This window comes from Amblyomma americanum, chromosome 1, assembly GCF_052857255.1.
Source record: "Amblyomma americanum isolate KBUSLIRL-KWMA chromosome 1, ASM5285725v1, whole genome shotgun sequence".
In the NCBI taxonomy this organism is placed as follows: Eukaryota; Metazoa; Arthropoda; class Arachnida; order Ixodida; family Ixodidae; genus Amblyomma; species Amblyomma americanum.
Genome location: NC_135497.1, coordinates 138,738,083 through 138,764,334, shown reverse-complemented (window position 1 = coordinate 138,764,334; position 26,252 = coordinate 138,738,083). Strand labels below are relative to the sequence as shown.

The window sequence follows — 26,252 nt, the reverse complement described above, 5'->3', positions numbered from 1 at the left end:
CAGTAAAAAGCAGCTCCCTGTTTGCCGCCAACTTGAAGCTTCCAAGTCCGTTCGTTTCCCCGCCTTTCTTCTCTTTGTTCCCCTGTGTGGGTGCGATGTTGGAGCTGCTTTGCAATCACCAGTGGCGCATTCCTGCAAGCAAAACGGCATATTTTTTTTTTCTTCCTGAACAGCGGCTGTCGTCTGGCGCGCGCAAGGGTTGGCTTGGCCACGTGCTTGCGCGCATAATCGCCCAGGAGTAATGCGGAGATGTGCATCGTCCTCGCTTTACTGGCGTTGGGGTCAAAATGTATCCACGGTGCATTCCAGATAGGCGATTGTCGTCTTTTTTGATATCGACTTCTAGCCGAAAGAGTGTGAGAGCTTTACGTCAAGCAACGACGTTAACGCGTGACGTGGTGCACAGTGCATAAAATGGTATTGGTCCGACAATGCGCCAACGTGACGGAGTTCGGAGATATAAATCAGCACAGATGGTGGAAATGCCCAGTCAATACCACCGTGCAAGGTTGCATCGATTTTCGCTCATCTTGGCTGGTTTCCCGCCTATCGCTGCTTTTTTATCGCCTTTCATGTTTTCACTACGCAAAATTCGCGGTGTTAGAATGCAGCTCATTATGCACAGTATCTCCCTCGTGCTCGTACTTCGCGCCTTTCCTTTTTTTCACGACCCGTATCCTCGCTTCCTCGAAGGACGACTTCAGCCGGTAGTGCAAAGAGTGATGTGTTTTTCGCCTTGCGGTCCTGGATTGTGTCGAAAGGAGGCGTCGCGATGTTTTGTCTCGTGAGAGTCGCCGCCGCGGCGTTGTTGGCGGCTGGCGATTAGCGAAAGGTCCCCTTTGTCCGGCGCGGCAGAAGGCGTTGCGTGGTGCCTCCGAGATGCGGGCGGCGAAGGATTAGGGCGCGTCCGGTCTGCGAGCCTCGTTTGGCTGAGGCGAGGATTGCGTCTGCGCGGCGGCGGCTAGGATGGGTCCAGCGCCCAGAAGAAACGAAATTGCAGACACGTACGCCTTGTAATCCTTCCTGGAAACAAGGATTTCTCGGGCCACCGCGGCATGGAAATGTCCGGCCGGGCCGCCACGCAATCCTCTTTGCCCGGCGTCGTGTCCGACATTGTCGGTGCACTTAGCACTTCTCCAGATAAGGCGCAACGTGATCCATACCAAGCACGCAACTAGAAGCTCCTCTCGCTGCCGCGTCGCTTGTCGCTGCGCGCTCTCAGCGAAAGCAAAACCCGACGCCCACTGCCGCAGGATTAGAAACACACGAGCCAAAAAGCTGGCGCTTTTCTTTATCTCGGCCAGCATTGCAGCTGCTAGCTCGACGCCGTGAATGAACGCGACGTGGACAGTCTGGGCGCAGCAGTCGACGTGGCCGTCCTGCTACAGAGACGCGATGAGAGGCCTGGCCAAAAATGCTCCGTGGTGGACGCTCTCCGGGCGCCCATTGTTGCGTGCATGTATACGCTCCATTCGTCGTGGCGGCGACGATTCGGCGGCCTGGGGTGACGGGGGCGAACCCTTCGTTGGTGTGCGGGCGAATCAATTGCACTTCGCGCGCGCGTTGGAACAGCTAATCGAGGCGTCAGCGGGAAGGAAAACAAGGGGCCGGGGTCCATTTAGGCCAATCAATGGCAGCACGAAACCGCAGCGACCTCCCGCGTTCCTTCCGAGCGCGCGGCCACCTGATTGGTCGTCGGGAGGCCTCCACGCGGGCGTCCCGCGTTCCTCAGATTGACGCCGGCGCCGGGCTCGTTGAGTTATTTGAGCCCGCAATCCCTGACGGACGGCGCGGCCCTTCTGGCGGGGCTCAAGGGCCCGCGGTGGTGATTAATTGCTGCCGCCGTCCTCGGCAGTGTGAATCCTGCCAGGACACTTGAACCCTTGCCGAAGCAATGCGCCGAATCAAAAGGGGCCTGCCTGTGTTCGGTGCACCCCGCGGGGCGTCCGGCTGTCCGCGATCACGCTGCTCTCGACGCCGTCGCGCGCTTTCGGAGATGCGCTCGAGACACAAATAACCCGGGACGCGCGTCTACAAAGACAAGACGGTCGTACTTCACGACTCATGTCAGCTACGGCGGGAACGATAAAGATAGCGTTGAATGTGCGTCCCCCCCTCCCTATTCTTCACTTTTTGCGACGGCGAAGAAGGGAGGCGGCTGTGCGTGCCCTGTCGTTTATTTGTGAGTTCGTGACTATTACGCCGAGCCGTAAAGAAATGTTCTTGCTAGCGCGGTGCCTGACTGCCGTATGTTTCAAAGGAACGCAGCAGCAAAATAACGGCTTGCATTCGCGTGCGGCTAAAACTGTTTCGTCTGCTGCACGCGGGCACGAACTGCGTGTAACGGGGAAGCGACGCTGTCGAAGCGGTGGTGATCTGCAGCCGCCCTTCTTTCTTTGCCCGCAGAGGGCGCTCGCTATAGGCAGCGGCCCCCATCCACTTCAAATTCAGACTACGTCACTTCCGACGCTGATATCTGGCTTCTCCTTTTGCGCCTCGGACAGCGGCGTCTCATTTCCGGGCGGTCGGAACAGCCCGCCAAGAATAACAGCGCGGGCGCCATAATCTCGGCCAGTGTCGCGCACGCTGTCGGCGCCCTGCTTTCTGCCGATAGTCGCGAGGCGATGTGTGTCATTGTTTAGCCGAGGCATGCCGACCGTCTGTTGCGCCACCGTCGCTGAATGGGGCGGAAGACGCGCCCCATACAAACTGCCTGATTAGGCGCTGCTATCGAGCCCTGACCACCCTTTCGGCCGCCTCCCCACCCCGGATGGGAAGCGAGATAAAGGGGCGCCCAATAAGAAGGGACCCTGGGCGTTTCAATTAAGATGTGCTCGCCGCATTCGAGAGTCATTTCGGCCCCTATCGCGCCTTCGCGCTTCAAATCGCCACCCCGGGCTGCCCGACACCCGGGGGGAACCCCGGCGCACGACCCGAGCGCTTGTTGCACCATAATGACCGGGGTGCCGCCCAGATATACGCGGGGGCTGTTTCACTCGACGGTGCTTCGCGTGCCCCGCACCGCGTCCCAAGCTGCGTGAGGGGAAACGCTAGCACAGGTATATATAAAGGCGTGCGCATGACCAAGTATATATACTCGAGTGTTTTCCTTGCTGATAAAGCTTGGAGGGGGCCGTCTCTGACCACGGCACTCTCAGTTTTGCAGCATGGAGTTTCCTCGCCGGCACTATCCCGTCATAGCCTGAACCTTGCAGTATAGCACTAGTCTATCTGAAGTGAAACAAGATAAATATTTACGCTGTTGCTGCCAATCGTAATAAATGCGCCAGATGTATCATTATAGTAACTTTAGAGCAACCTCGTGAATACAACAAGCGTAGGCGAAAGGTGACCATTTCCCATGACGACGTATGCTCGTGTGAGGTTCCCGCATGTGAAATGTCACGGTTGCTGTCTGACTCGCATCTTTTACGTTTACCGTGACCTTTCACGTGCAGAACAGTCTTATCTGCCAGGCAGCGTCAGACCTCACGTTATATGACGGCCGCCATGTGCACGTGGTGCAAACGATCTTCTGTTCCAAGCTCAAGGGGTACAGCTTGTCAGCCCCCATGACAGTTTGTAGCGATTTAAATGGATTGGTTTACGGGTGTTTAACGTCCCAAAGCGACTCAGGCTATGAGGGACGCCGTAGTGGAGGGCTCCGGAAATTTCGACCACCTGGTGTTCTTTAACGTGCACTGACATCGCACAGCACAAGGGCCTCTAGAGTTTCGCCTCCATCGAAATTCGACCGCCGCGGCAGGGATCGAATCCGCGTCTTTCGGGTCAGCAGCCGAGCGCCATAACCATTGAGCCACCACGGGTGGGGTTAAATGAAGACCCATGACACTTTGCAGCAGTTTAAATCGAGAGACGAAGCAGCATATTTTTCATAATCTGCAGGAAGCATTTCCTCTGATATTTCTCTCAAAACCGGACAAAACACTCGCCCGTTTCTGTAGCGTCCATTTGGCGCTCACAGACTTAATAGGGGGCACTGGTCACCTCACACAGTATAGCAACTAACACTATATAGGCAAGAAAGACACCCAAAGCATGCGGCGTTTTTTTTTTTTTCGACACACTTTTTCAACCAATCCCCACTTTGGCTTGAAACGATAGTGCCGTTGAACAGCTCTTAGAACAGATTATGTGGCTGGAAGATAGCAGTCGAAATGAGACGGTCTTCGTGTATCGTTTCAAAAAAACTGCAGCAAATTGAGACTAGAGGAGTTGTACTTTTTCATTCAAACTTTTTTTTTTTAATATGCTTTCATTTTATTCACACAAGTAGCCAGTGATTACGATATCTCACTGCGCTGCTTCATGCGAGCCTTACAAGCTTGGGAAAGCATGGCGCCACGACGTCCGCTGCGAAGCGAGGCTCTCTGAATGGGCGGAAAAGAATACAAAGAAGCACAAAACCGGGAGACTCTTTGCAACATCGCTGTATCTGGCGCTTTTTGCTCGAGTTGACCGCTGGAAATCTAATATGAGAGGAATCCAGATTTGCCCGGCTTGTCGCGTACGCTCGGTGGCCAAAACGTCGCCTGCCGAGCGGTCGCAGAGTCCGTCGATTCAGCAGCTCGACCAAAGCTACACGCCGCCCTCACTTTCCTTTTCGCATTTTTCTTTCCCTCTGCGGCCACGTGCTAGCGATACGTTCCCCCTTTTTTTTTTCTTTCGCGAAAACCGCTCCTTCAGTCTTTTCTTTCTTTTTTTCTCTCTCATTTCTTTCCAGCCGTGTCGCTCGAAACTGCATCGTGCTGACGTGGCGTGCATATGGCGGTTGGAGCTGTTTTTCCGCTCCGCGTTTTGGAGGGGATCCGGAGGTTTAGAGTTTGGACGCACGTGGACTTACACGCGGTTCAAATTTTTGCACTACTGCTTTCCACGCTACAGTCCGAGTTACAATGTCGTTGGCGATGAGGAAGTCTAGTACGTTAAATACCTTTTTCGGGCCGTTATTGAAGAGAAAGTGGCTGTTGTCGTTTCGTCGTTTACGCCTTTCACTCATCTGCTGGCACACACAGCAACGTCGTAAACTTTGGCGCGTTAAATAAAGACGTGGTGTACACACAGCGCGCGCCAGGCAGCAAAGAGAGAGAGCGAGATAAACGGACGCTTCTGCTACAAACACGCGCTTCTCTCGAGCTTTCGCTGGATCTCATGCAGAGCACGTCTGCGTGCTATGAAGGTTCCTGCACAGAGAAGAGTGTACCTGAAGCAGAGCCCGTCGAATTGAAGCCTGGAAGAAGAACAAAGAGTATTGACCATGCTGGTACCATTTTCGCCAAAGTACGAAGTGGAGAAGTTAGCCGGTGTCAAAGACCAAGCAAACATACCACACGCATGCGAAGCGCCTGCCGTGAGACGCCGGCCGCACCGTAATCCAGATATGTCCATCCGCCTCGTTCTATAATGGCGGGCGGATTCAGGAACGTATTTGTCATGCACTGCGCCCGTAAGGTGACCCCCTGAACGCTTATTTCTCTTGGTAAGCCGTCACTTGCCCCCGTTACATGTAGTGCCGCGTGCGCTGCGTCGAGTGGCGTCAGGAAACGACTGCGAGTGTCTTCGAGAAAGGGGGCCGTCGCAATAAAGTAGCAAACTACGTGCGTTCCTTAGCAATTGATGTGCGTCCTTTGCTAAACCTGGCTTAAATATGTGCTCGTCCACCAGCGCGAGGCTGCACGATCTGGTGCCAGATGCGGGGCGCTAAGTGGCATTGTCGGCGCGCTCGGGCCACGCGGCACGCCGTAATCGGGCCTGCCTAAATGAGGTCGCACCACCCCGATGGCTCCGCGCGGAGACGACGCTATCACGATCTCGTCGCCCCCAAGATTTGTGCCCGGCATCGTTCTCCGCCCAGCGCGCGGCAGCTTGTCGCCAGTGCAAATGTGGGACCGCATAAACTTGGACGGTGCCATCGCTGTGCCCGTGAGGGACAGTGCGCTCGAATGTGTGCGTATAAACTTTTTCACATTTGCCTGTTTGGGCGGAGTCATATTTTCATTGGGCTGTGCCAGCAGCGTTCTGATTAGCGGATGTCATAAATGCATCTATATACTGCGCATGGGCGGCACAGTCCAACACGCACGCTCGCTCATTCAAGCTGTAAACAGTGAAAAGGTCTATACCTAAAGCGCAGTTCCGCCCCCAGCGTGATTCACGAGCTGCGTAATGCTCTGTCAACGGCGTGGTTTTGTGACGATGCGTACACTGCTCGCACTGGGAGGATAGTTAAGGAGGAGAACCAGTGCAGTTGATAGTGCGGATCGTGGAAGATGCATGAAAAAAAAAAGAATGATTATATGTGCTTTTATTATTCTGAGCACGCCGTTGTAATCCGGCCGCACCACTGAAGAAAATATGGGGAAACGGCAATTTCTCCCCGCAGCGTTACAACTGTTCAAAATATGGACAAGGGATACTGTTTGCTTTTCTTCGTGATATATATCGAAGATGTGCTTGTTATGCATCTTGCTGATGCCAACAACGGGGCGCGAGGCTGACACGAATAAGAAACGATGTTGCTGCATGAGCTGGAATTACACATGGCGCTTCCTAAAGAAAAAAAAAATACGGACCGTAACGATTGCGCTGAACTCTACGCGAACTTCTCGAGCAACCAAAAGCACCTTCTCGGCATGCATGCCACTGCGCGCGTATGCACAGCGCTCTGGCGGAAATCCAACCAGCGGCGGGCGGAAGGGCCCAGAATCCCGGCCGCCTGAGTACAGCGCATCCGTTGGGCGCTCTCCCCATTAATCCGGGTCCTCCAATCGAACAGATGATCGGGCCAACTCTCCCCGGGGCGGCAGCGACGCCGGCTGCGTCCTCAGTCGTCGCTGGCTCCCGAAAGGGGAGAGCAGCGCGCGGAACCCTTTTTACCCGGCCGTAAAGAGGGACCGAGGTAAGGGCAATTTCCTAGGCGCGGAAAGTAGCCATTAGAGATGCAGCCCGGGAGCCCACTCGGCGCGGGATCTCGGCGGAGGAACTCTTTTCAATTGGGGCGTCTCCACTTTGCGCGCCCCGGCCCTACAGGAGTCGCGCCGATGAAAGGTACAAGCTGGGGGCCCCAAGGTGACGGCTTCCTGCCGCTGATAAAAGCCTAGCCGTTGCGCCTCATAATAGCGCTATACCGGCGCCCAGGGCGAAGGAGGAGGCGCCGCAAAAGAAAAAGCGGGGGGGGGGGGGGGAGCAGCAGAATGCATGCGGCCAGGGAAGGCGAGAGGCGCCCCTATTTGCATAATCCCCAGTGGAGCGCGCGACAGAATTAACATTTTATGACAGGGGCGCCGAAAAGCAAGCGGAGGTGTCCGACTCTCGAGCGCTGCAGCTGTGAGGCGCGGCCCGCGTCTACACGAGCGCGGCTCAAACGGGTTGACCCGATAGAGAAAAAGCCCGTTCGGCCGCGTCCTGGCTACACCTGGCGGTCGCGATGCGCATAACCTTCTGTCTTGCGTGCACGCCCATGCAGCCGCTGGCCCTCTTGAGACAACTGGCCAAGTGGTGGCTGTTGCAACGAGACGTGGCTTCGAGCACTCTGCTTCATGTTCTTGCTTGCGCCATTTGTGAACTGCGCCTCCTGCTCGGTGGTGTTAATTCTCCCAACGCGGTGAGCGGAGCCGCAGTCCGCTTCTGCGGTGCCATCAGAGGGCGTGCATCGACATTCTTTTAAGCCTAGCGGACAAACCGAACAACACGAGGCGCATTCCGCGGCGCGGGGTGAGCATTTGTCATATAATCGCGGCGCCGTGAAAACGGGACTTGTTTTCTAAGCGGCACCGACATGTCTGACTCGAGAGATTCGCTCCTTGACCTTAGAAAACAAGGCCTGTTCCAGCGAGCGCCGGCCGGTATAAGGCGGCTTCTACGTCTTTGGCGGCAGTAAGAAAGACGAATCGGCCAGGTTTATCGGGAACCGGGCGAGCGGCCCAAATCGCGAGCGGTTCCGGCGTCGCTGCCTCCCGGAACGTATGCGCCGGGTTATTAATACAAACACGCCGGGCGACCAAAGACGCCGCTCTCGTCTGTAATGTATCGCTCATGGAAATAATACAGACTTTCTTTTGGCGGCCGAGACTTTTTTTTCAATATCTGGTGGAGAACCAAAAGAAAATTTTCGGGCGCAGGATATGTTAGAAAATTAATGCTTCCCTTTGTTTCATGACTCGAATGCGAACATCGCACCGATTAGGCAAATCGCGCCAGTTCGTAGCCGTGATCTCTTGACATCGGCGGGACCTTAATTTTTTTTTTTTTGCTCTGCCGGGATGAAATGATTCACCGCGGCTGGCGCTTCCGTTTCGTTTTTACTTCGACGTTCGCAATGCGATCGCAGCATAGCAGGCGTTCTGTTTCGTCAGAAAGCGCTGGAGCGTCTTTATTTGCGTTTTGGAGACGAGATGGATGACGCTGGCACTGGGAGCGAGTGTGCGTACTACACGCGCGCGTAGCTTTATCGTCGCTGAAGAAGGGCGACCACATGAGCAAGGAGAGGATAAACCTTGCGTCTGATGAAGCGTTCCGCAGTAGCTGCAGAATGCCTTGTACACGATAAATCGCAGGGCGACTGAGGTGAGTGAAAGAAAGCAGAGCAGAGAGCAAGGTTCCGTGTCCACTTATTTTGGAACGCGTTCAGAGAGATAAATTGCGAAGTTAGGACACATTAGAAGGAAGGAGAAAAGCGAAAAAAGCTTCAAGGCCCGAGACTGACGAAAAGTCCTCGCTTCTACTAAGTCTCAAAAGCGGATTAAATATCCGTGCTTTCAGAAGAGAGCTGCGAAGGTGCCTTTGTGTAGAAGTAGCGAGAAATCGGAAACGGCAACACTTGGAATATTAGAGTGTCCAGGTGGAGTTCGGTAATATTCGAAACAACGCGAAAGTGTTAATCGTATCGCAAATTTCATGCCGTGTTACAGCTGTTTTCCGTGTCTTATTTTGTCAGCGTTCGTGTGAGCCTTCGAAGAAAAAGAAAGGCCACATGCCGCCGGTCGTTTTCCTTGTCCCCCGAGAGCCTTCTGCGCATCAGACATTATCGCGTTGTCTTGACCGTGTCCTCTCCTGTTCGGCGTTCGCGTGTAATGGTAGACCGGCCGCCATCAGATTATACCCAGCGCGACTACAGGGCGGCGCCTTTTCAGACATGGGCTTCTGCCCTGGAGCCGCATAAAAAGAGCGCGTACGTGAGCAGCTTGGCTCATTTCATTTCGCTAACAATGCTGGCATGCCTTGTGGCACCCCTCCACGTCTGCGTATAGATGCCCTGATGCCAATCTCGCCCGAAAACCGTCATTTTTATGCGCCGTGTGGCTTCGGCCGCAAAGCTGTCCGAGCATCTCTATGTCATGTGACACCGAGCCGCCTTCCCTCTTCTGACGGGTCGCGGTGCGGCGCGCAGCTCTCAACGCATGCGCGGGCGCGCACACACATCTGCCGTGGCGGCGTGACAAGTCTGTCGGTGCGAATACCAAACATGACGCGAAGGCCGCTCGCCAAACAGAAAGGAATAAAATGGGGAGGGGGGGGGGATAAAAAAATAAAGAAACGGGCGAAGAACTAAGAACACACAGTAGTCTAATTATGTGACACCGAAGCTATCTTTCCCTTCTTTAGCGCCGTGCCGTCAATTTCGCTCGATATTTTGAACATGCAACTGCTCCCGGGAGGTGTTGGAACATGTAGCAGTGTGCTTTTGCTTCTAGTGTTATTTGTGTATCGCGGTGGCTGAGGTCGTAAAAAGCACGTTCGCCCGTGTACGTGTAGCGCACGAGAATTTCGAGGGCGGCGCTATCGGATTGAGTACAGTAGCTCACTGTGGGGGTACATGGAGCCAAATGCTAATCGGAACGAAGACAAAAAAGAAAGCAAGGAGCGAAAGCGAGGGCTGTGCAGGTCGCGTATCCGGCCACCCTTTGTACCATTACGCATTTTGCATTTCTCGAAACACACTGGGTATCCAGAAAGATCTCGTCCGGCTGTGTGAATCACGCTTGCGCGGAGAGCTGGTACTGAGCTCGCCTTTGCCAGGAAATCTCGATGCGAGAATAGGAGGTGCCTCCCCCCCCCCCCCCTTTTTTTTTTATTCAGGCATTTTCCTTGTTTCTGGAGTGTCATGGTGTACCGTCGTTGCTGACACCGTGCTGCATGGAGCACTTTAAATTCAGTCGTCGTGTGGGAGACCATTGCCTGCAGGTAGCAGCTGCTGCCTATCGTCGACGGGCACTTTAGTGCAGTGAAGAAAAAAAAACGGGAAAGAACACAAGAAAATCGAGCGGTGTGTGGTTCTTAGAAGAGAAAAGGCAAAAAGCGATATAGCTTGTCTTGTACTGCCGGATAGGTCACTACAGCGCGATTTCTTTCACTTTCCCTCAGAGTTGTTCTAGAAGCAGAGGCACCGACTCAGGCACCCAGCGTTTTATGGCACTGTGATGAAATTTCTCGCAGACTGGCTAACTGCGACACGATCTGTGTCGAGTGGGAGCTGGACGGTACGGAGAGCGGCACCGGAATCGGAAAAAAAAAAACAAAGGCGGGAGGAAATCGTAGCAAACACGGAGCCCATTGCTGGGCGATGAGCACACATGTGGCACTTACTTGCAGCGTGATGTTTAATCGTTCCTGTGCGTATGCGTATCGTAGGGAAAAAAAAAATCTTAGCGAATGCTTTCGTTCTTTTTTTTTTTTCAACTGGTTCATGAAGTGAAAACATATCAGGGCGTTAGAAGCTTGGCACTGCAATGCCTGAGCAGTTACTTTTTCGCGCTGGCATTCGTGAGCCAAACTTGTGGCTTTCTTGCTCCTTTCTTCCCACACGGACGCCTGTTCCAGTTTAACGCGCCCCTCACAGAGGGCCTGAGCGGTGAATTGGGGAGCGCAAAGTGGCTCCCGAAAGCACGGAAGACGGTGAGCGCGATAGCGTTTCGGCGTCGTTTGGCCGATGGTTCGCGGGGTCAGCTCCTCTTGTCTGCGGTCAGCCGTTGCTCGCCCCGTCGGGGACCGATCGATGGCCGTGTCAGGCAGCAGCCCGGGGACCCCGTTCTCAGCGCCAGGCCCCTGGCGCTGGCCTGCAGATGAATCTGTCCCGGCTCCCCGCTCCGCCCATCCGCTGTTCAGACATCGCCGGCGACCTTCCCGCGGAGAACACTCTGGGCCGCGTTCCTTCGGCGCAGGAAAGCTCGCGCCGTTTGCACTTTCACCGCGCGCCTGAGGGGCGGGCGAGGATGCAACCGCGCACAGCTGCTGCGCCGTGTGGTGAGCGCCGACTGCGTCAGCGTTCGGTGCGCCAGGCGCCGCCTCGCATGATTAAACTGGCCTCTGTAGGAAGGATGGAGCGTTTCGCCGAACAAGGCCAGCGTATGAGGTTATCTTTCAACTCCGTTTAACGGTGGGGGGGGAGGACCTGTAGCGATCGGCCAACTTTGACAATTGAGAAGCGAGGAAGTATATCTATGAAACGCCCGGCGCAAGCCTTCACTTGTGCGGTAGTCAGATAATTTACTTTATCCTATATTTATTCGCTTCGAATGGACAAACATAACTCTCGCTCACACTATAAGGTCTTATCCTGTAAAACTTTCGGGTCAGAGTTACCGAGGTTATTTATGCAAGGCCTACTGCATGTGCTGCAGTATTCAGGCGCGTTAGACTCACACTCAGACAGTTTTCGCAGCTTCTGTACTGAGAAGATATTGCTTGAAATTTACTCGCATTCCTTGCCAGACGGAAAAGACCGAGCGATGAAATACATCTCCGTCTCCGTAACCAGGCAGACATTGCTATCACATGAGTCTCACTGTCTACTTCTCCAGTGCACTTTCTTGACAAAACAAATACAAAAAACGTAGGATACGATGCGCAGCATTTGCGTATCTTAGCTTGCCACTGCCCTCTGTAAAATAAACGGATAACAATGGCCCGTTTTATCATAAAAATTTTGTTTAAGGTTTTATGTTTCTGTCTCCTTTTGCCTTTTCTGCTAACTGCTGCATTATCGCCCCTGGGTCCTGCTTACCACCGTCGGTGTTACCTATGGTCAGTTTATAAATGCAGAGCATTAGTAGCCGCGCGTACTGGGAAATTTCGCGCTTCGAGCGCGCTGAGGTCGCCCCGAGTGCGCCGCGGGAGACAAAAGCGGCCCGCAGCGTGCGAACGACCACCCTCGTACACCTGAACTCTTGGGTCGGCAGAAAGAACAGAGGAGGAGGATGGAATTCGTTCGGCGTAGACTGATTACCCCAAAGCACACAAAGTGACAGGTCGCTGTACGCCGCTCGATAAACCGGAGGAGGACCAGATAAACCCGTCTACGTGCACCGCCAAAATTATGAACTACCTACGTGATTTTGCCTCCACTTATTCTCCAGCGCATGCTGCTATTATGTCCTGCTTTACTTTTTTGCCGTGTTGTTTCGCTACCGACTTCCTGGCGATCTGGGAATTGGGTAGCGATCGAGTATGTCCATAACCGACCTGGCAACATTGCAGAAACGGACGCCTTCGACTAACGCACGATAGAGCGTGATGGATCGCACGGTTCCCGATGCGACGAACAGGTTTTTCTTCGCGGGGTCGCCGCGTATCTCACACTGGGTCAGCTTCGCTTGTTTTGCGCACCCGTGCGCGAGGTGCGTGGTTGCGAAACGGCTAGCGTCCCCTGGATGGAAAGAAGCGAACTACTATCACAGCGTCGCGCGGCTGTCATCGGCGCCCGGCGCATGTAGGCAGCCGCGGTGTTGCCGCATTCGGGAGCGCTACCGCGCTGAGCTTTGTCGGGGCCCCAGGCCTCTAGTGCAACATAGGAGAAAGCGCATGACAGTTAAAGCTGGCTTTCCTGGCGTGCCCGGTTTTCGTGTGCTATTATAGCAAGGACGCAAACTGCGTGCTGAACGGCTCCGACGAACGAAGTAGCAACGACACTGGCCGTGGGCGTCAGCTGCTGCTGGCGGTTGAAGTGGCCGGCTGTCTGCCCACAAAGGCTTCCGGTTTGCTATTCATCGCGATCAGTGTAGTCCAGTTACCACTTGCACTGGTCGCATCTGCACTTTCGCGTGACCATCAGGAAATATAACCCCGGCGCACTGCGTTTCGGTTTCAACAGCCGAGCAATGGCTATGACGTCAAAGCTCCGTATAAGTCACGTGAAACATGATAAAAACTGCGATATGATCGCAGCTTCGTTTTTTTTTTTATTCCTTGCAACTGTAAAGCCAGCCTGCCTCACGAGCCATAACATAACGGGCGAAGATGAAGAAGCAGCAGTTATGTTGCAGTTTTTATCATGCTTCACGTGACCTATACTCACCCTTGACGTCATAGTCATCGCTCGGCTGTTGAAACCGAAACCGATGAAGAAATTCGATTTTAAATTGCTTAGTGGTTGTAGGGAAATACCACGTGCTAATCCATGTATAGTAATGCCTTACGCACCTTTACAAATCGGAAAACATGCAACCGAAATCTGGTGTCTTTAGTCCTTTAAGAGGGAACTCACTGTAACGGCCTAACAAAGTCCAAATGTGGAGTAGCAGGCCAAGGCCACGTTACCGCCGGCCGACCTCTCCACCTTTCCTGTAAATAAACTTTACTATCTCTCTCACTGTAACAAAGTCTCTCGCGTTACCGAACAAATTTCAACAGTTGTGACCAAGTTGTGTGCACTAAAAGTGATGGTACGAAGCGGTGAGTGATGCGATATTCTCTGAAGAGAACGAGGGGAACTTGCGTTTTTAAATAGTATAAATGAATGGATTTCTACGTTCCAGAACAACACCGTCATGTGAGGCTCACCGTGGTGGAATGTTCCGTTTATTAATTTTTACCATCAGAGTTTCTTTAGACTGCGCCGAAATATCAGTAAACAGGCGATGTTTCTTCGTTCGCCTCCACCGAAATGCGGCCTCGGCAGCCGTGATTGAATCCGGGAGCTCTTTCGCAGGAGCGCGACGTCATAGCCACTGTGGCAGGTTTTGATGCTGCCTGAATATGTTAGTCTGGCTAACGTTATGGTACACTTAGCGGGAATGAAAGATAAAACAACACACACAAAGGAAACGGATCACGCATACACAAACCTGTAGACAAGATATTGTGTTACTTGTGCTCCATCAGTAAAATCGCGTGGAACAAAACAAACGACAGCTTCTGTATTATAGACATGACGTGCATATGTTGAGAAAAAAACAACAAAAATCTTGTACAGCGTTGGCAACTGGCTGACTTACAGCTCAGCATTATACCCGTCACTTTCGCTGAACGTATAGAGGGTGACCTAATGCGCTGAGGTATAGCACTGTTTTTTCTTTTCTCAACAGAGGACGAAGCCTGGCGAAGTAACGACCAGATCAGCGACATACAGAAGCCACGAAACATTAACAGGGCACGCACACGGATAAAAGCACTGGATGCGCGAATTCCCCGTGATTAAAACGCAATGCACGAATACACTACTTTTCCCCCCCAAGATTTCGCTCCTTCTAAGAAGTACAAGTGCGATAGGGTGATAACTGTTTCACGGTATAGAAGGCTGAGATCACAAGGCACGGACTAAAGATGCTTCCTTTATTCAGAAATCATGTGCGGCTCGATTGTCATGTTTGGAACTGAAAAAGTTAAATCGTTGGAAGCTACACGGCTTGCATATTAACAGCCTGCTTTGGAATACAAGAAACCGTCGCCAACGAGTGTTTGACGGGAACCGTGTGGCGTTTCATACAGCAGTTTTTTAATCAACTCGGCGGATGCAAAAGGTACGCCTCTCATAAAAGCAATTTTATGAGGGAAGCGGTGTTCTCTGCAGTGAAGCAATTTCGAAAAGCGCAAACTGTAGGCGGAGCCCGTCCTTCAAGCACAGTGTAAGTGTGAGCACCGCGCAATGTACTACGCATGCACCTTTCCCTCAAGACGCACTTGCACGAAGGCAGGGTGCGCTGTCATGTTGCGAACAGCTTAGCAGTGGGGAGAAGCTAGCAGGCAAAACTTAGCGCAGCAAACATTGCTGTTTTGTGTGTGCCCTTGTGTGTGTACGCATCTGAAAGTAAAATTATTTTTCACTTTTAGCACTGGAACCCCAACTTTCTTATTTTGGAGCCTTATAAGGCCTGGCACTTTACTGGGTGCGTGAAAACCATGGCTGGTGTCGTGAACGAAGCCCCGCGAAGGTTAAAACGTTTATGCTCCGATTGCTTATGCTCTAAGGGTTGTTTGTGATTGTTATTTTGAAAGTTGCTGAATGTTTTGGGCATGACTTTCTCGACCCCAAAGTGTCCGTCATGTCGGTGCTCTCAAGAATAGAATATTTATGCTAGTAGTTGTAGCTTCAGAGGGGCGAAAACTTATAGGCGAGCCAGAATTATTGCTCATGGTAGTTTATTTTTATGCCTGGCTGAGTGTCGTCAGTGTAGTTCCACATGCACTGTTTCTGCGGTAGTCTTACAGACTTGCGAATCTCTTCTCTCACCTTCGATGACTAAACGTGGGACGGAGATGCAGCGTATTCGAATGCAATCCAACTGGCACTGACTGAGAGGGTGGAAAGAATAATAATAATTCTGATTCAGTCAATCTGCATGGGTCAAAACCGGACGCGACGTGGGAGGTTTGCACGCCCGGCGTGCACAAGACGTACTCCAAGGCAGGGCAAGACAATGGCGTATGCGTCTTCGCCTTGAGACTGATGACAGAAACGGGCTCGCTTCCTAGCCGAGACGAGCGCCTCGCATGCTGTGATTGTCACCCTGGACGGTCTGCACGCGCGCGATGTGGGAGGGAAGCCCCGTATGGCGCGCGTGTGACGGCCGCTGCAGAGGGGGCACTCGACCTTATCACCAGAAACAGGTTGCTCTTCATTTTTACCTTCGTCAGCGGGCGCGTTTTTTTTTTCTTCCTGTTTTCCTGGGTATAGAAAGACGAGAGACTTCGACTAATGGACCGGGTGATAAGGGCGACAGCGAGAAATCTTTTAGGCAGAGTAAACGAGAAGTAAAAACAGCGAGCGAGAAAGAAGCCAGGAAAGAAAGCGGGAGAAGAAGCGCACGACAAAAGGAGGCGGGCGTGGCGAGTGGAGGGAAGACGTCCTGTTTACGGCATTTCCCGCCCGAACCGGGGCCCGACGCGAGGCATACGAATGGTGCATTTTGCAAGGCCCTCTCGGCCTGGGGCCTCCGGTCGAGGCGATCCGCGAAGCACTCATTGCGAGTTCTCGGCTTGCCATTTGAACAATTTAGCGATAGCTCCTATCTCGATGACTGCCCCTCCCGCGGCACTGAAGCGCGCCTTCAGCACTGCCGACCGCTGCAAACACCCAGCCGGCGATTGCTGTTCGCAGCGTTGTCGGCGGCGCGCAAACGTGCCACCGTGGCGGGCGCCCGAGCCGTCGTAGCGAGCACAGCTGCCCGTGTGTGCAACCAAGGCGCCCGCATCAAGTTTCTCTCCGGCGACCTCCTTTGGTGTACCATCTCTGTTGGCTGGCTGTGCATGGCTAGAGACACTGCAGCTTTCCCCACGAAACGTCGTTTAAGAGAAGGTAGAGCTACAGTGCAAGTTTTCTTTTTCTTCTACGCGGAGTGGGCGACTCGCGCTTCGCCTCAGGTGGCAGACGGGCCGTGATAAGTGAAGGCGCTGAGATTGCATTGACCCGGGCTCTATTCGCGCAGTCGAGGCAAGAACACGGAAGTGAGAGAGAGAGAGCTGCTGGACGGGTGCCTTCTGCACGCGCGTCGCAGATGCCAGATTGAACCAGAACATACGAGCAACACGTTTTTTATATGCAAATGACGGTTGCGAGAGCTAGACAAGAATCGTCGCTCTTTTACTGAGCGTTTTCTTCGGTTGCCCAACTGCACGCTTCCAACGTGCGCGTCACGTAGTCCTGCTGAGTTAAACAGGGTGGGTCGTATTTCTTACACTTGTGTAAAATGTGCGGCTCAATACAGCGACGACACGGCCTCGGACTACTGCTTCGATAAAAGCTTTTTTTTTTTCGCCTTTACCTTTCGTCTTCCATTGCTTCTGTCTGCAGAGAACGACTACACTGCCCGCACACGTATACACATATCATGACCGAACGTGGAATACACTATCTCTCTCCTCTCTCATCATCTGCTCTTCGATAGAAAGAAAAGCAGGTGGAAATGACTCCATTACGACATTTACATGGCCCCAAAGTGACAACTTCTCATTTTTCTCTCGCGCCAGTTATCCGTTCGTGATTTACTACTGGCCAGGTTCGTGCGGCGAGGCTAATCGGTATGCTCTCGCTGATCTGCGGGGCGGCTTTTCGCAAGCACCTGTCGCTACGACAGGAATATATTAATATCTATAAGGCTGAGCTCTTTCTCGTTCGGGCTCTGTTTGCTCAGCGGGAGATAATTTGGAGTTTGATTGCAATCGAAAGCGACCTTCAGCACACGACGAGAGGCTTATAACCAGCGGCGCTATATGGCGTGTATCCCACGAGCACGAACGATGTCGAGCGATTTGCGCAAGTTTAGAAGGTGTGCTTGGCACCGTCCCCGCTCACGTTTCGAACGCCCTACACCCGCGCCGCGCCCTCTCCATTTGCGATCGAGAGACTTTATGAGGCGCGTACAGGGGGGCAAGGCGAAAAAACGACACAATAATGGGCGCGATTGTGAAATTGGACACTCCGAAGGAATATGTAAAGTGTGACGCAAATGCTAATTATGGCACCTACCGCATGTCTGCAAAACCTTGGCAGTTCAAAGTAGTTATGATTTTGCTTCTTGCGCAATTAAGTGACTAGCGTCCTATCAGAAAATAAAAGTACATGTATACGTACAGTGTACCTGCAGACCTACGTCGCACGGTGCTTGACTCATTTTTATTGTGTACCTGAACTTTTAAGACTTCTTTCAACCCTGACCGTCATTGTTGTGGCGCGAAGGAGAGAGCCGCCCGTAACACTCTGTTCAAGATGGCAAAAGGCGATTTTAGCCGAGTGGCTTTTTGCCTCCCCTCTGCGAGCATAAAGTGGCCTCAGTAAGTGAATCATAACTGCGACACGCAAACGGACATAAAATGCGTGGCGAGGAGGTTCGGTGCCAAGTGCAACAGGAAGGCGAAGCAGCGTCGAGATGGAGTAAAGGCTCGTAAATCACGTCGCAGACGCTATAAAACAATGCAGCCGCCAGTATTCCTGTCGCCAGGTTGGTCACGTGATCGGAATGCGCCAATGGCAGCGCGCCTTGTTATGGCCTGCGAAGAGACGGAGCGAGTGCTGGGTAGCCGATGCGGAGCCCTGATAGGCGCGCCAAAAAGACCGGACCAGCTCTCGCGGGTCCGCTTGTTTCCACACTGCCCAGGAGGAGGCTCTTTGGCTATGGGCTCGCGAGGAGAAACGCGCCTGATAAGGGCCGCGATACGTTGAGAGCGGGAGACTATCGGCCCATCGGCGAGCCGACCCCCCTCCTCCCCAGGCCAGAGCCAAAGAGGACGGATGGCCAGGTATGTACAAAGCGGCCTCGGCGGCCGTCGCCAGCACCGGGGCTCATTTGTTTTACTGCAGCGAGCGTTTTCTTGGCGTTTGCTTTGACGAACACGTGATGACACAGCAACTCTAGGCGGGGGGCCGCGGCGAGCGCGAGAAAGGGCTGCGGGAGACGGCGCCGGCGCGCACTCGGCGTCGCCCGCGAGGAGGGTCCGCGACCAAAACGCGGTAGCGCGTCCGATAGGGGGAGATTTATGCTTTATGGCATGCTCTGGCTCGCAAGACTTATGGACCCCTTTAGGGCGCCTGATTGCGCTCTATCTGGCCTACATTCGGAATACATCACTCGTCGGCTGGTCTGCTTGTTTTCTGCGCGCGCTGGCGGCACTCGCTGCCCTTGTTCGCGCGATTGTAATGAAGATGTTGTTGAATGGAGATAAGATACTCTGGCGTTTGCTCGCCTACACCCCGCGGCTCAAGTTGGCGCAGCTGCCAGGATCGGGAATCCCACGCCTTGCGCGCGCGCACAACACCCAGTCAGGGGTGGCGTCCCAGCAACGCTCCGTCCTTTGCGGCTCTACATTGGGAGCGGAAAAAAAAAAGAAAGCGGGGGGAGAAAGGCGGAGAGGGGTATACAACTTGCTCCACCCCTTCGGAGACGCTGGCTTCAAGCGTTTCAGCATCGCTTCAGAAGTGGGCATTGTCGAACCTCATAAGCCCCTTATGGCAGGAGTAAATCGATTTCATTCCCGAGGACGGTGCGATCCCCAGTTCGGAGAGAGCCCGCACGCAGTTGGCATTCAGTGGCGGAGCCAGCCCAGCTACGGACGTCGCAAGAAGCAAAAGCCTGCTCGTAGCCGCCTCCTCGCTCGTGCCTTCCTCCACCTGGCGAGCGCCATTAACCATCCATGCAGTGTTGCAGCTGGTTACAAACTAGTATTTGCATTTTTATCGCGTCCGCTTAAACGAGCGGCACGCATGCTAACACCGTCACACCTGTTCAGCTGGTCCGCAATACGCGGACGAGTCCACAAAGCGGTTTCGACTGCGCACAAGCCGCGCAATAAAAACGGGTAGCCAATAATCACGTATGCGTGTGGACAGCCTTTGCGTGGCTTCTTGCTGCTGAGCGGCCCGCGTGCGTTTGTTACTTTCGGCACCGCTATTCTTGTTTATGCTGAAATGTGAGCCAAACGTGCCACAGCGCGCTAATCGGAAGTGGCTGGTTCCCGAAATGGCCGCCGGGGTACTCGGGCCGAGCAGAAACAAACGCTCGCAAAGCAGAGAAGCCAGACGCGAGCCACCGTGCCCGTATACAGCACGCGCAGTCGCCAAGAGTGCCCGTCTCGCCATAGGAAGCTGTTTTTGCATTCGGGAAATGTAAGCGCCGCGGCGGCGGCTATCGGCGAACAAGCGGAGCCTTGGCGGGCGCGTGCACGCGGGGTATATGGCGCCCTTTCACGCAAGGGCGTCTGCACGCGGCGGCAGCGCGTCGCTGATCGGCGATTCCGCCTGGAAGGCCTTTCTTTGTGCGCAGCCCGCGAACTGTGATTTTAATCGCCGCCAAGCAAGGCGCCCAATCGACCCATTGCGTGTGCGACATGTTTTCTTCGGCGCCGACTTGTGGCCGCGGAGGCGACGGGTGACGCGCCGGCAAGAAAGCGGCCGCCGAACAATGCCGCCGGACGGCATGGCCCAGCGGCGCGCGAGAAAGCCCCCACGTGTCTCGCCGCGGAGCTCTGCCCCGGCCGCGTCCTGCGAGCGGCCGCCGCGCTCTCTCCCCGGCGTCCTCCCATGAGTGCAGCGGTTTCCAAGCTGGAGAGAGTTGAAGGCCGGCCGCGTGGAGAATGCTGGGGCTCTGATGTAAAAAACGAAACAAAAGAAAACGAGCAGCGATCAAAGCGCAGCAGTGGTAGCATATCATCAGAGCGCTGAACAGTGAGAGAGTTTACCGGCTGGGTTTACTGTCCAAGCTGTAGGTATAGTGGCTTTCTTGTTGCATGACCTGAACGCATCAACTGCACCCGTATTATTGACCACGATGGAAATGAGAAACTTTACCGCGTTGCGGCCATAGTATACGCGCTGTGGCTTCGCAAGAATGTTAGATGGTCGCGCTGTGGAACTTCGTATTCAGTACTTTGATGAATAAGGACATCGAACTGACGTCGGTATGGAATGTTTAGTCCTGCATGTGAAGACAGTATATCGTTTTCACCAATCTTATGGATGTGTATCTTACCGTCTGAGCCCTTACCGAAGTAAGCGCTAACTTGTTAGAAACTAAATGCAGCAACCCAAACTGCAAGGAGGGTAACACGCGTGAGAGTTGGTTTGGTCTAGCAGTGAGACGCTGGCAGGATTTTACCTCTTCATCGGATGCGGAGGCAGTAGTCGTTCATGATAAAAAAAAAATCTTGGTTCATTGTAAAAATAAAGGGAAGAGAGAAGAGAACATATAATTAGAGTTGACTAGGTTGTTTATATTATTATTTATCTTGCGTCCGCGTGTGTGTGTCTGGAAAGTAGGCGTAAAATTGTGAATTTAGGACATGTCGGCGTGCTTGTTTCCCCCTTTTTTTCCCGCCAAGGCGTGGTATCAACTAGAGTGTTGCAAAACACGACGGTGTGCCATGTGGTGGAAGCTGTAGCTACCTCTGCGGCCAAAACACCGACCTGCATTTCCCCCCTCCCTTTCACCTTCTTCAAGCTCCAGTACATGACCTCGCCTCGCCTGTTCTGAAGCAGTGACTGCACAACGGCATTCGTCTCAAAGTGGTCCATGGAGGCCATGGGATTCCAGGCCGCACCGCGAACTCAATTGAGCGGTTTGGGCTGAGTGCAGATAGTGCTGCTAGTTTACCTCCACGACGACGTCACTGAACTGTTTAGAGTGGTGAGAGCTGTAGAGTGGAACTTGGTTCGACTCTTCAGTCGCGCGGAGGTACGGAGGCCGTCGAAGTAGCTTCGGCGGCGGCAGATAATACAGCATTGTCCTGCTGCGCGCCCCCCATCTCGTTAATGAATTCCTCGGCGCAAGCTATACGCGCAGACGAGGGGCGCGCTCGGAGGGACCAAGTGGCGCCGTTGCTGAATAACGTGTTCCCTCTATATTACCGAACTTTTCCGCCGACTTTCCCTTTCGTGCGTTGCGTGTGCTTTTCTTCCCGTCTCACGGCGTGCTGGAGCCGAGCATGCTGCTTTCCGAGTGGTGGCGTTCCTTTCAGCGGCAGTGCATTAGTTTTTGCGAGTTAAACTTTCAATCCTGATTTGTATGCGAACGGAGCCGCTTTTCTCTGTTTCCCGCGGCCGCCGTCCAGGCACGCTGTCTGGTTGTCGCATTTGCTTGTTCTTTCGGTCTGCTCTGCAGCGCCGCCACCGCGGGCCCTTTCACTCTCTCTCTCTCTTGCTTTCTGGGCTGTTCGAACGGAAGCCTTGTTGCTCATTTGTCCGCTCCCTGGATGCACTTTCGGAATCTCAATGAGGGAGCCTCTGCGGCGACCAGCAGGGAAGCGGCGTGAAGAAAGAAAGCAATGGACTACTGACTGCCCGCACGCAGGCGCCTGGCAGGAGGCGAACGTCTTTTTCAGCACTTATTTCCCCGAACCTCGAACAATGTCCGGCGGCCATGGGCAGCAAGCAGTGAGCTCCGAAAGGCTCGCAGCGCGTTGGAATACGCTGGGAACTTTCGAGCAGTAGTTTTATTTGAGACGGCGGTGTTTCGCGTCTGGCACTTCTGACAGCGCGCACGTTTTAAGAAGCAAGCGTTTCGGTGCTCCGGCTGTATGAGCGCGCACTTCGCTCTCCTGCCTTATTATTCACAGCCCGGGGTGAGTGCATGATTAGTTCTCAGCAGGCGTCTTTCGATTTCTGCCAGCAGCGATGACGTCACTGGCTCAGGGAGGTGGCAGGAAACGTTGGAAAACTTATGCAGGTGTGTTTTGGCCACTTTTGCGACCACGGGACTGCGATGGAAGCAGCGATGGCTTTCAAGTCGAGCTTCGCATATTGGCGTTTGAACACCCTTGCAATATGCTCGCTCGATGCCAGTGCTTAGACAGGATTCCCTTCAAATGTATAGGATGGGGGGTGCAATTAAGGTGGCGGATCGCCAGCGCTGTAACACCGAAAGCGTGCGCCGATTCGGCGCCAAGGATGATTCTGGCCATAAGGAAACCCAACTGAAGAAGCTAAGAAAAGGCCTTGGGTGTGCTTCTGTGCGGCGTACATTGACGAAGTACTGTATTCCTCTGCATTTCGAAAGTGTCATGGACATTAGCTAGCTGACTGACGCCGCCGGCAAGAAGCGCTTGGTAGACAGGACTGCGTGCACTGCGATAGGCTCCATAAACCCACTGTGCTGCATTGTTCGGTATATTTGTACCGCAGGCAAGCTTCAAGCAAAATACGAAGGGAACGCTTTCACTGCAAAACGCACCGATTAACGGTAAGTATCGCTCCAGTTAGGAAAGAGCTGAAAAAAAAAGAAAAACGCATTATTTAAATTTCACCGGTTCTCTTCGAGACAGCCTCCGGCCGTGTCACACTAGGGTGCCAAAAGATTCACGAGTGTACGTTACAACTGCATGGTGTTGGTACTCAATCGTCACAAGGCAGTGCGGTAACCTTTTTTTTTGTTGTTGTTGTTGCAGGCAAATGGCTTCGACCTGAAGGAAAACCTGGAAGCATGGCGGAATCTCCCGTACGCTGCGTCCATGTACTATCCGTACGACTCGGCTGCAATTGCCGGCTACCCTTTCGCGAATGGGTAAGTTACCTCACAATGAGCGCCGCATAGAGATCCTTCTCTGCTTGCCACTCAGTTTCGGGCGGTGAATTGTTGTCTTCAGCTAAGAGCCACGGGTAGAAGGCGACGCGTTCGAGCATTCGGTTCTACTTTGGGCACTCCCGCAAGATGCATTATGAAAGTACTGCAGAGGATGGGGAAAGTGCGTGCCTTTTACATGCGTTCTCTTGTAAAAGTGGTCTACAGACTTTTCTATAGATTTCTTATAGACTGTATCGCCTTCCTGTAGATGTTTCCTTTTGTCTATTCATAGTCCGTGGACTGTCCATAGACACAAGTCTACTAAAAGTGTATGGACATAAATCAACAGATTGTCTATAGACGTTCTATAGAATTTGTAGTGTCTATAGACTAATTTAGGATTGGTATATAGAAACTCTAGATTATATTGACAAAAGCCTATGGACAGTCTATACACTGTCTAACGAGACTTTCTTAAGTGTTGATGCCAACCGTGAACGACACGCATGGTATTGATCGCCTTCATCCTTTGGGCAGCAGCGTTTCGTGCTGGCTTGTTTACATATAGGGCCATATAGGGCCACCAACGGCAACTAAACGCGGTGAAGGGAGCAAGGAAGGAAAAGGATAAGACACTGACGAGCAGGTAGGCATAGAATGAGAAATAGATTACGCACAGTGGACGCCCGAATATATGACCACGCTTCGACGTTACCACCCTTCTCTCTTTGGGTGGAGGATATATTAGGGCTTGCTGCGTTTATGCACAACCGCACAAGCGACGCTTGCTTGCACATTTATTGAGTACTTCTCCCAGTTACGCGTGAGAGAAGTTTGATCGCCGAAGCGCGCTCCGCGTTATCCTGGCCTCGACTGTACGGTGGCAGCATGGAGGAAGTGATACTGAAGGGGCTAGCACAGCGAGACAGCGCTGCCATGACCCGTCAGCAAGCAACTGCATTTTCTTTCTTTTTCATCTCCGCTAGCTGGGCGTTCGAACGCGGTGAATACGCCATTTTTTGATGGAAGATCTAACTGCTTATTGCCGGCAGAGGCTCTGAGCGCCCCGATTTCTATTGACGGCTGAAGGAGAGCGCTGTCGTTGCTTCTTGCGCAACACTCATTCGCTGGCTGGAGAGCAAAACGAGAAAAAGAAGAAAGACAGCGCCAATTGTCGAAAGGCATTCTTCAGCTCGGGGAGCAGCTTTTTCAAACAGCCGGGGCACCGGAATGCCGAGGATTCCTCGTCACTTCGCGAGCCTACAGCGCGGCCCTTGGCGCCGGCAGAAAAGCGCGGAATCTGGCGGCGGCGGCGGCTTTCCCCGCGCAGGCCGCTTTCATTGTGCCGGGCTCCTCTGTTTCTCCGGGAGCGTGTCGTCCTTGCTTCTTCGCGCTGTTTGCATGAAACCGGTCCGGACTGCACGAGGAAGTGACGCATGTGTAGGCAGACGTGCGCGCACGCTGAACGGCATTCAACTTCACGAAACGCAGCGACGCAAGTCGGCACGCTGCATTTGTGCCACTCGTGTAGAGGTGTGACGGCCAGAGCTGGCGGCGCCTGCTCGGGGAGCACGCAGAGGCGGGTTCTTTTTCGCCGCTTGCTTCCTTTTTGCTTTTGGCTTTTCCCTAATGACAAACACGAATTTCGCGTGCCTCTCGGTCGTCCGGTTTCCACTTGAGTTCACAGCTTGGGAAATTACGGGGTATCGTTGGCTCGGTTAAAATAAAGTGTATCCGGCAAGAAAACAGAGAGAGAAAATAAAGCAGGGGGGGGGGGGGTGCAGTGCAGGAGGAAAAGGCAGCAACCATGGCGCCCCACCTCGGCTTCCTCCTCTCCCAAATTGGCCTGAAAGGAAATACGTGTTCATACGTCAAACAGCAGCCCGTGGGTTCACGGCTTGGACGGCCGACCACTGAAAGCACGAAATGTAGCGCCCACATAGTACACAGGCACACGCATTGATACGCGCGAATCACGCAACCGCGGTGCGCCTGCCTCGACGCCGCTTCCGCTGACTGGCAAGGCTGCGTGCTCAACCGACCTGCAGCGCACTTACGCGGGAACTGCTGACCGTGCAGGCGGTAAACGATATCGGACCCCCGCGTGCATTAAACTCGCCGCCAGCCGTTGTGTTTCGACCTCGCGTGGCTCAACGCGTCCCGGTGGCGCCGCAAAACGCGAGCGCCACCGCAATTACGGGCGCGGTGATAGGGGGCGCTTAAGTCAACACATTGACGGTGCGGCGTTGTTATACAGTGCGAACGGGTGGGTGATTCCCTTTTTGCTCGCTCCAGGTGGTAGCCTCGCCAGCTAAGGGAATAGAGAATAAAAATCGCCCAATTCTGGCCTGCCACCTCGGCGCTATACGTTGTAATGAAGTTTCCAGCGTCTTGTGTGCATATTCTCAATGGCAGTTACGGCGTTTACGCGATAACTGTCCAGAATGCGCTTATCCTCAAAGGTAAGAAGAGCGGAATGGAACGTTGCTTATCATGTTCGCACTCTACAAAATAAAGTGATCATCTTTGCCATATATCGTGGCTGGGCTCCGAGGACGGTATCCGCTCAGATTGAATGTCTGCCGTTTCTCGCGACGGCACTGCTCAGGAGTGCTGCATCCAACGAACTCAACTGTATCCTTGTAACATATTGGCTGAAGAGGTGGCAGGCCTTCCGCACGCCTCGGAAAAGCTCCTCAGTTCACTTTTCGCGACCTCGTGAAAAAGGCGCTTTTCTTTCTGTCGCCTTGTGCACAGTCCTCGGGGGATTCCTATAGTCGGTCGTTTGTTGCTGCGTGCATGCTTTGAGCTCTGACACTTCTGTCGCTGCTGTCAACCGAGTTTAAGCCTGTTCCGCGGGGGATAAGTGCGCGTATTCGACGCCTTACCCTGTCGACTCAAGAACCGACAAATGTGCGCGGGACGTGGCGGGGCAGGGCGGAGTGAAAGGGCCACTTGACAAGGCTTTAGCTCAATCCCGCTCTAGGGGTGGAAAACCAGGACCACGGAGTGTGTGCTTGTCGGTTGTGC

At 53.5% G+C, this 26,252-nt stretch overlaps 1 protein-coding gene across 1 annotated transcript in view; it reads left to right on the top strand.

The window, feature by feature from the left end:
- mirr (iroquois-class homeodomain protein mirror) overlaps positions 1 to 26,252 on the top strand; it is a 105,662-nt gene that overhangs the window by 68,182 nt on the left and 11,228 nt on the right. Inside the window, exon 4 of the mRNA XM_077647016.1 lies at positions 23,107 to 23,222. Coding sequence (XP_077503142.1) covers positions 23,107 to 23,222 — 116 coding nt within the window. The remainder of the gene's footprint in view (positions 1 to 23,106; positions 23,223 to 26,252) is intronic.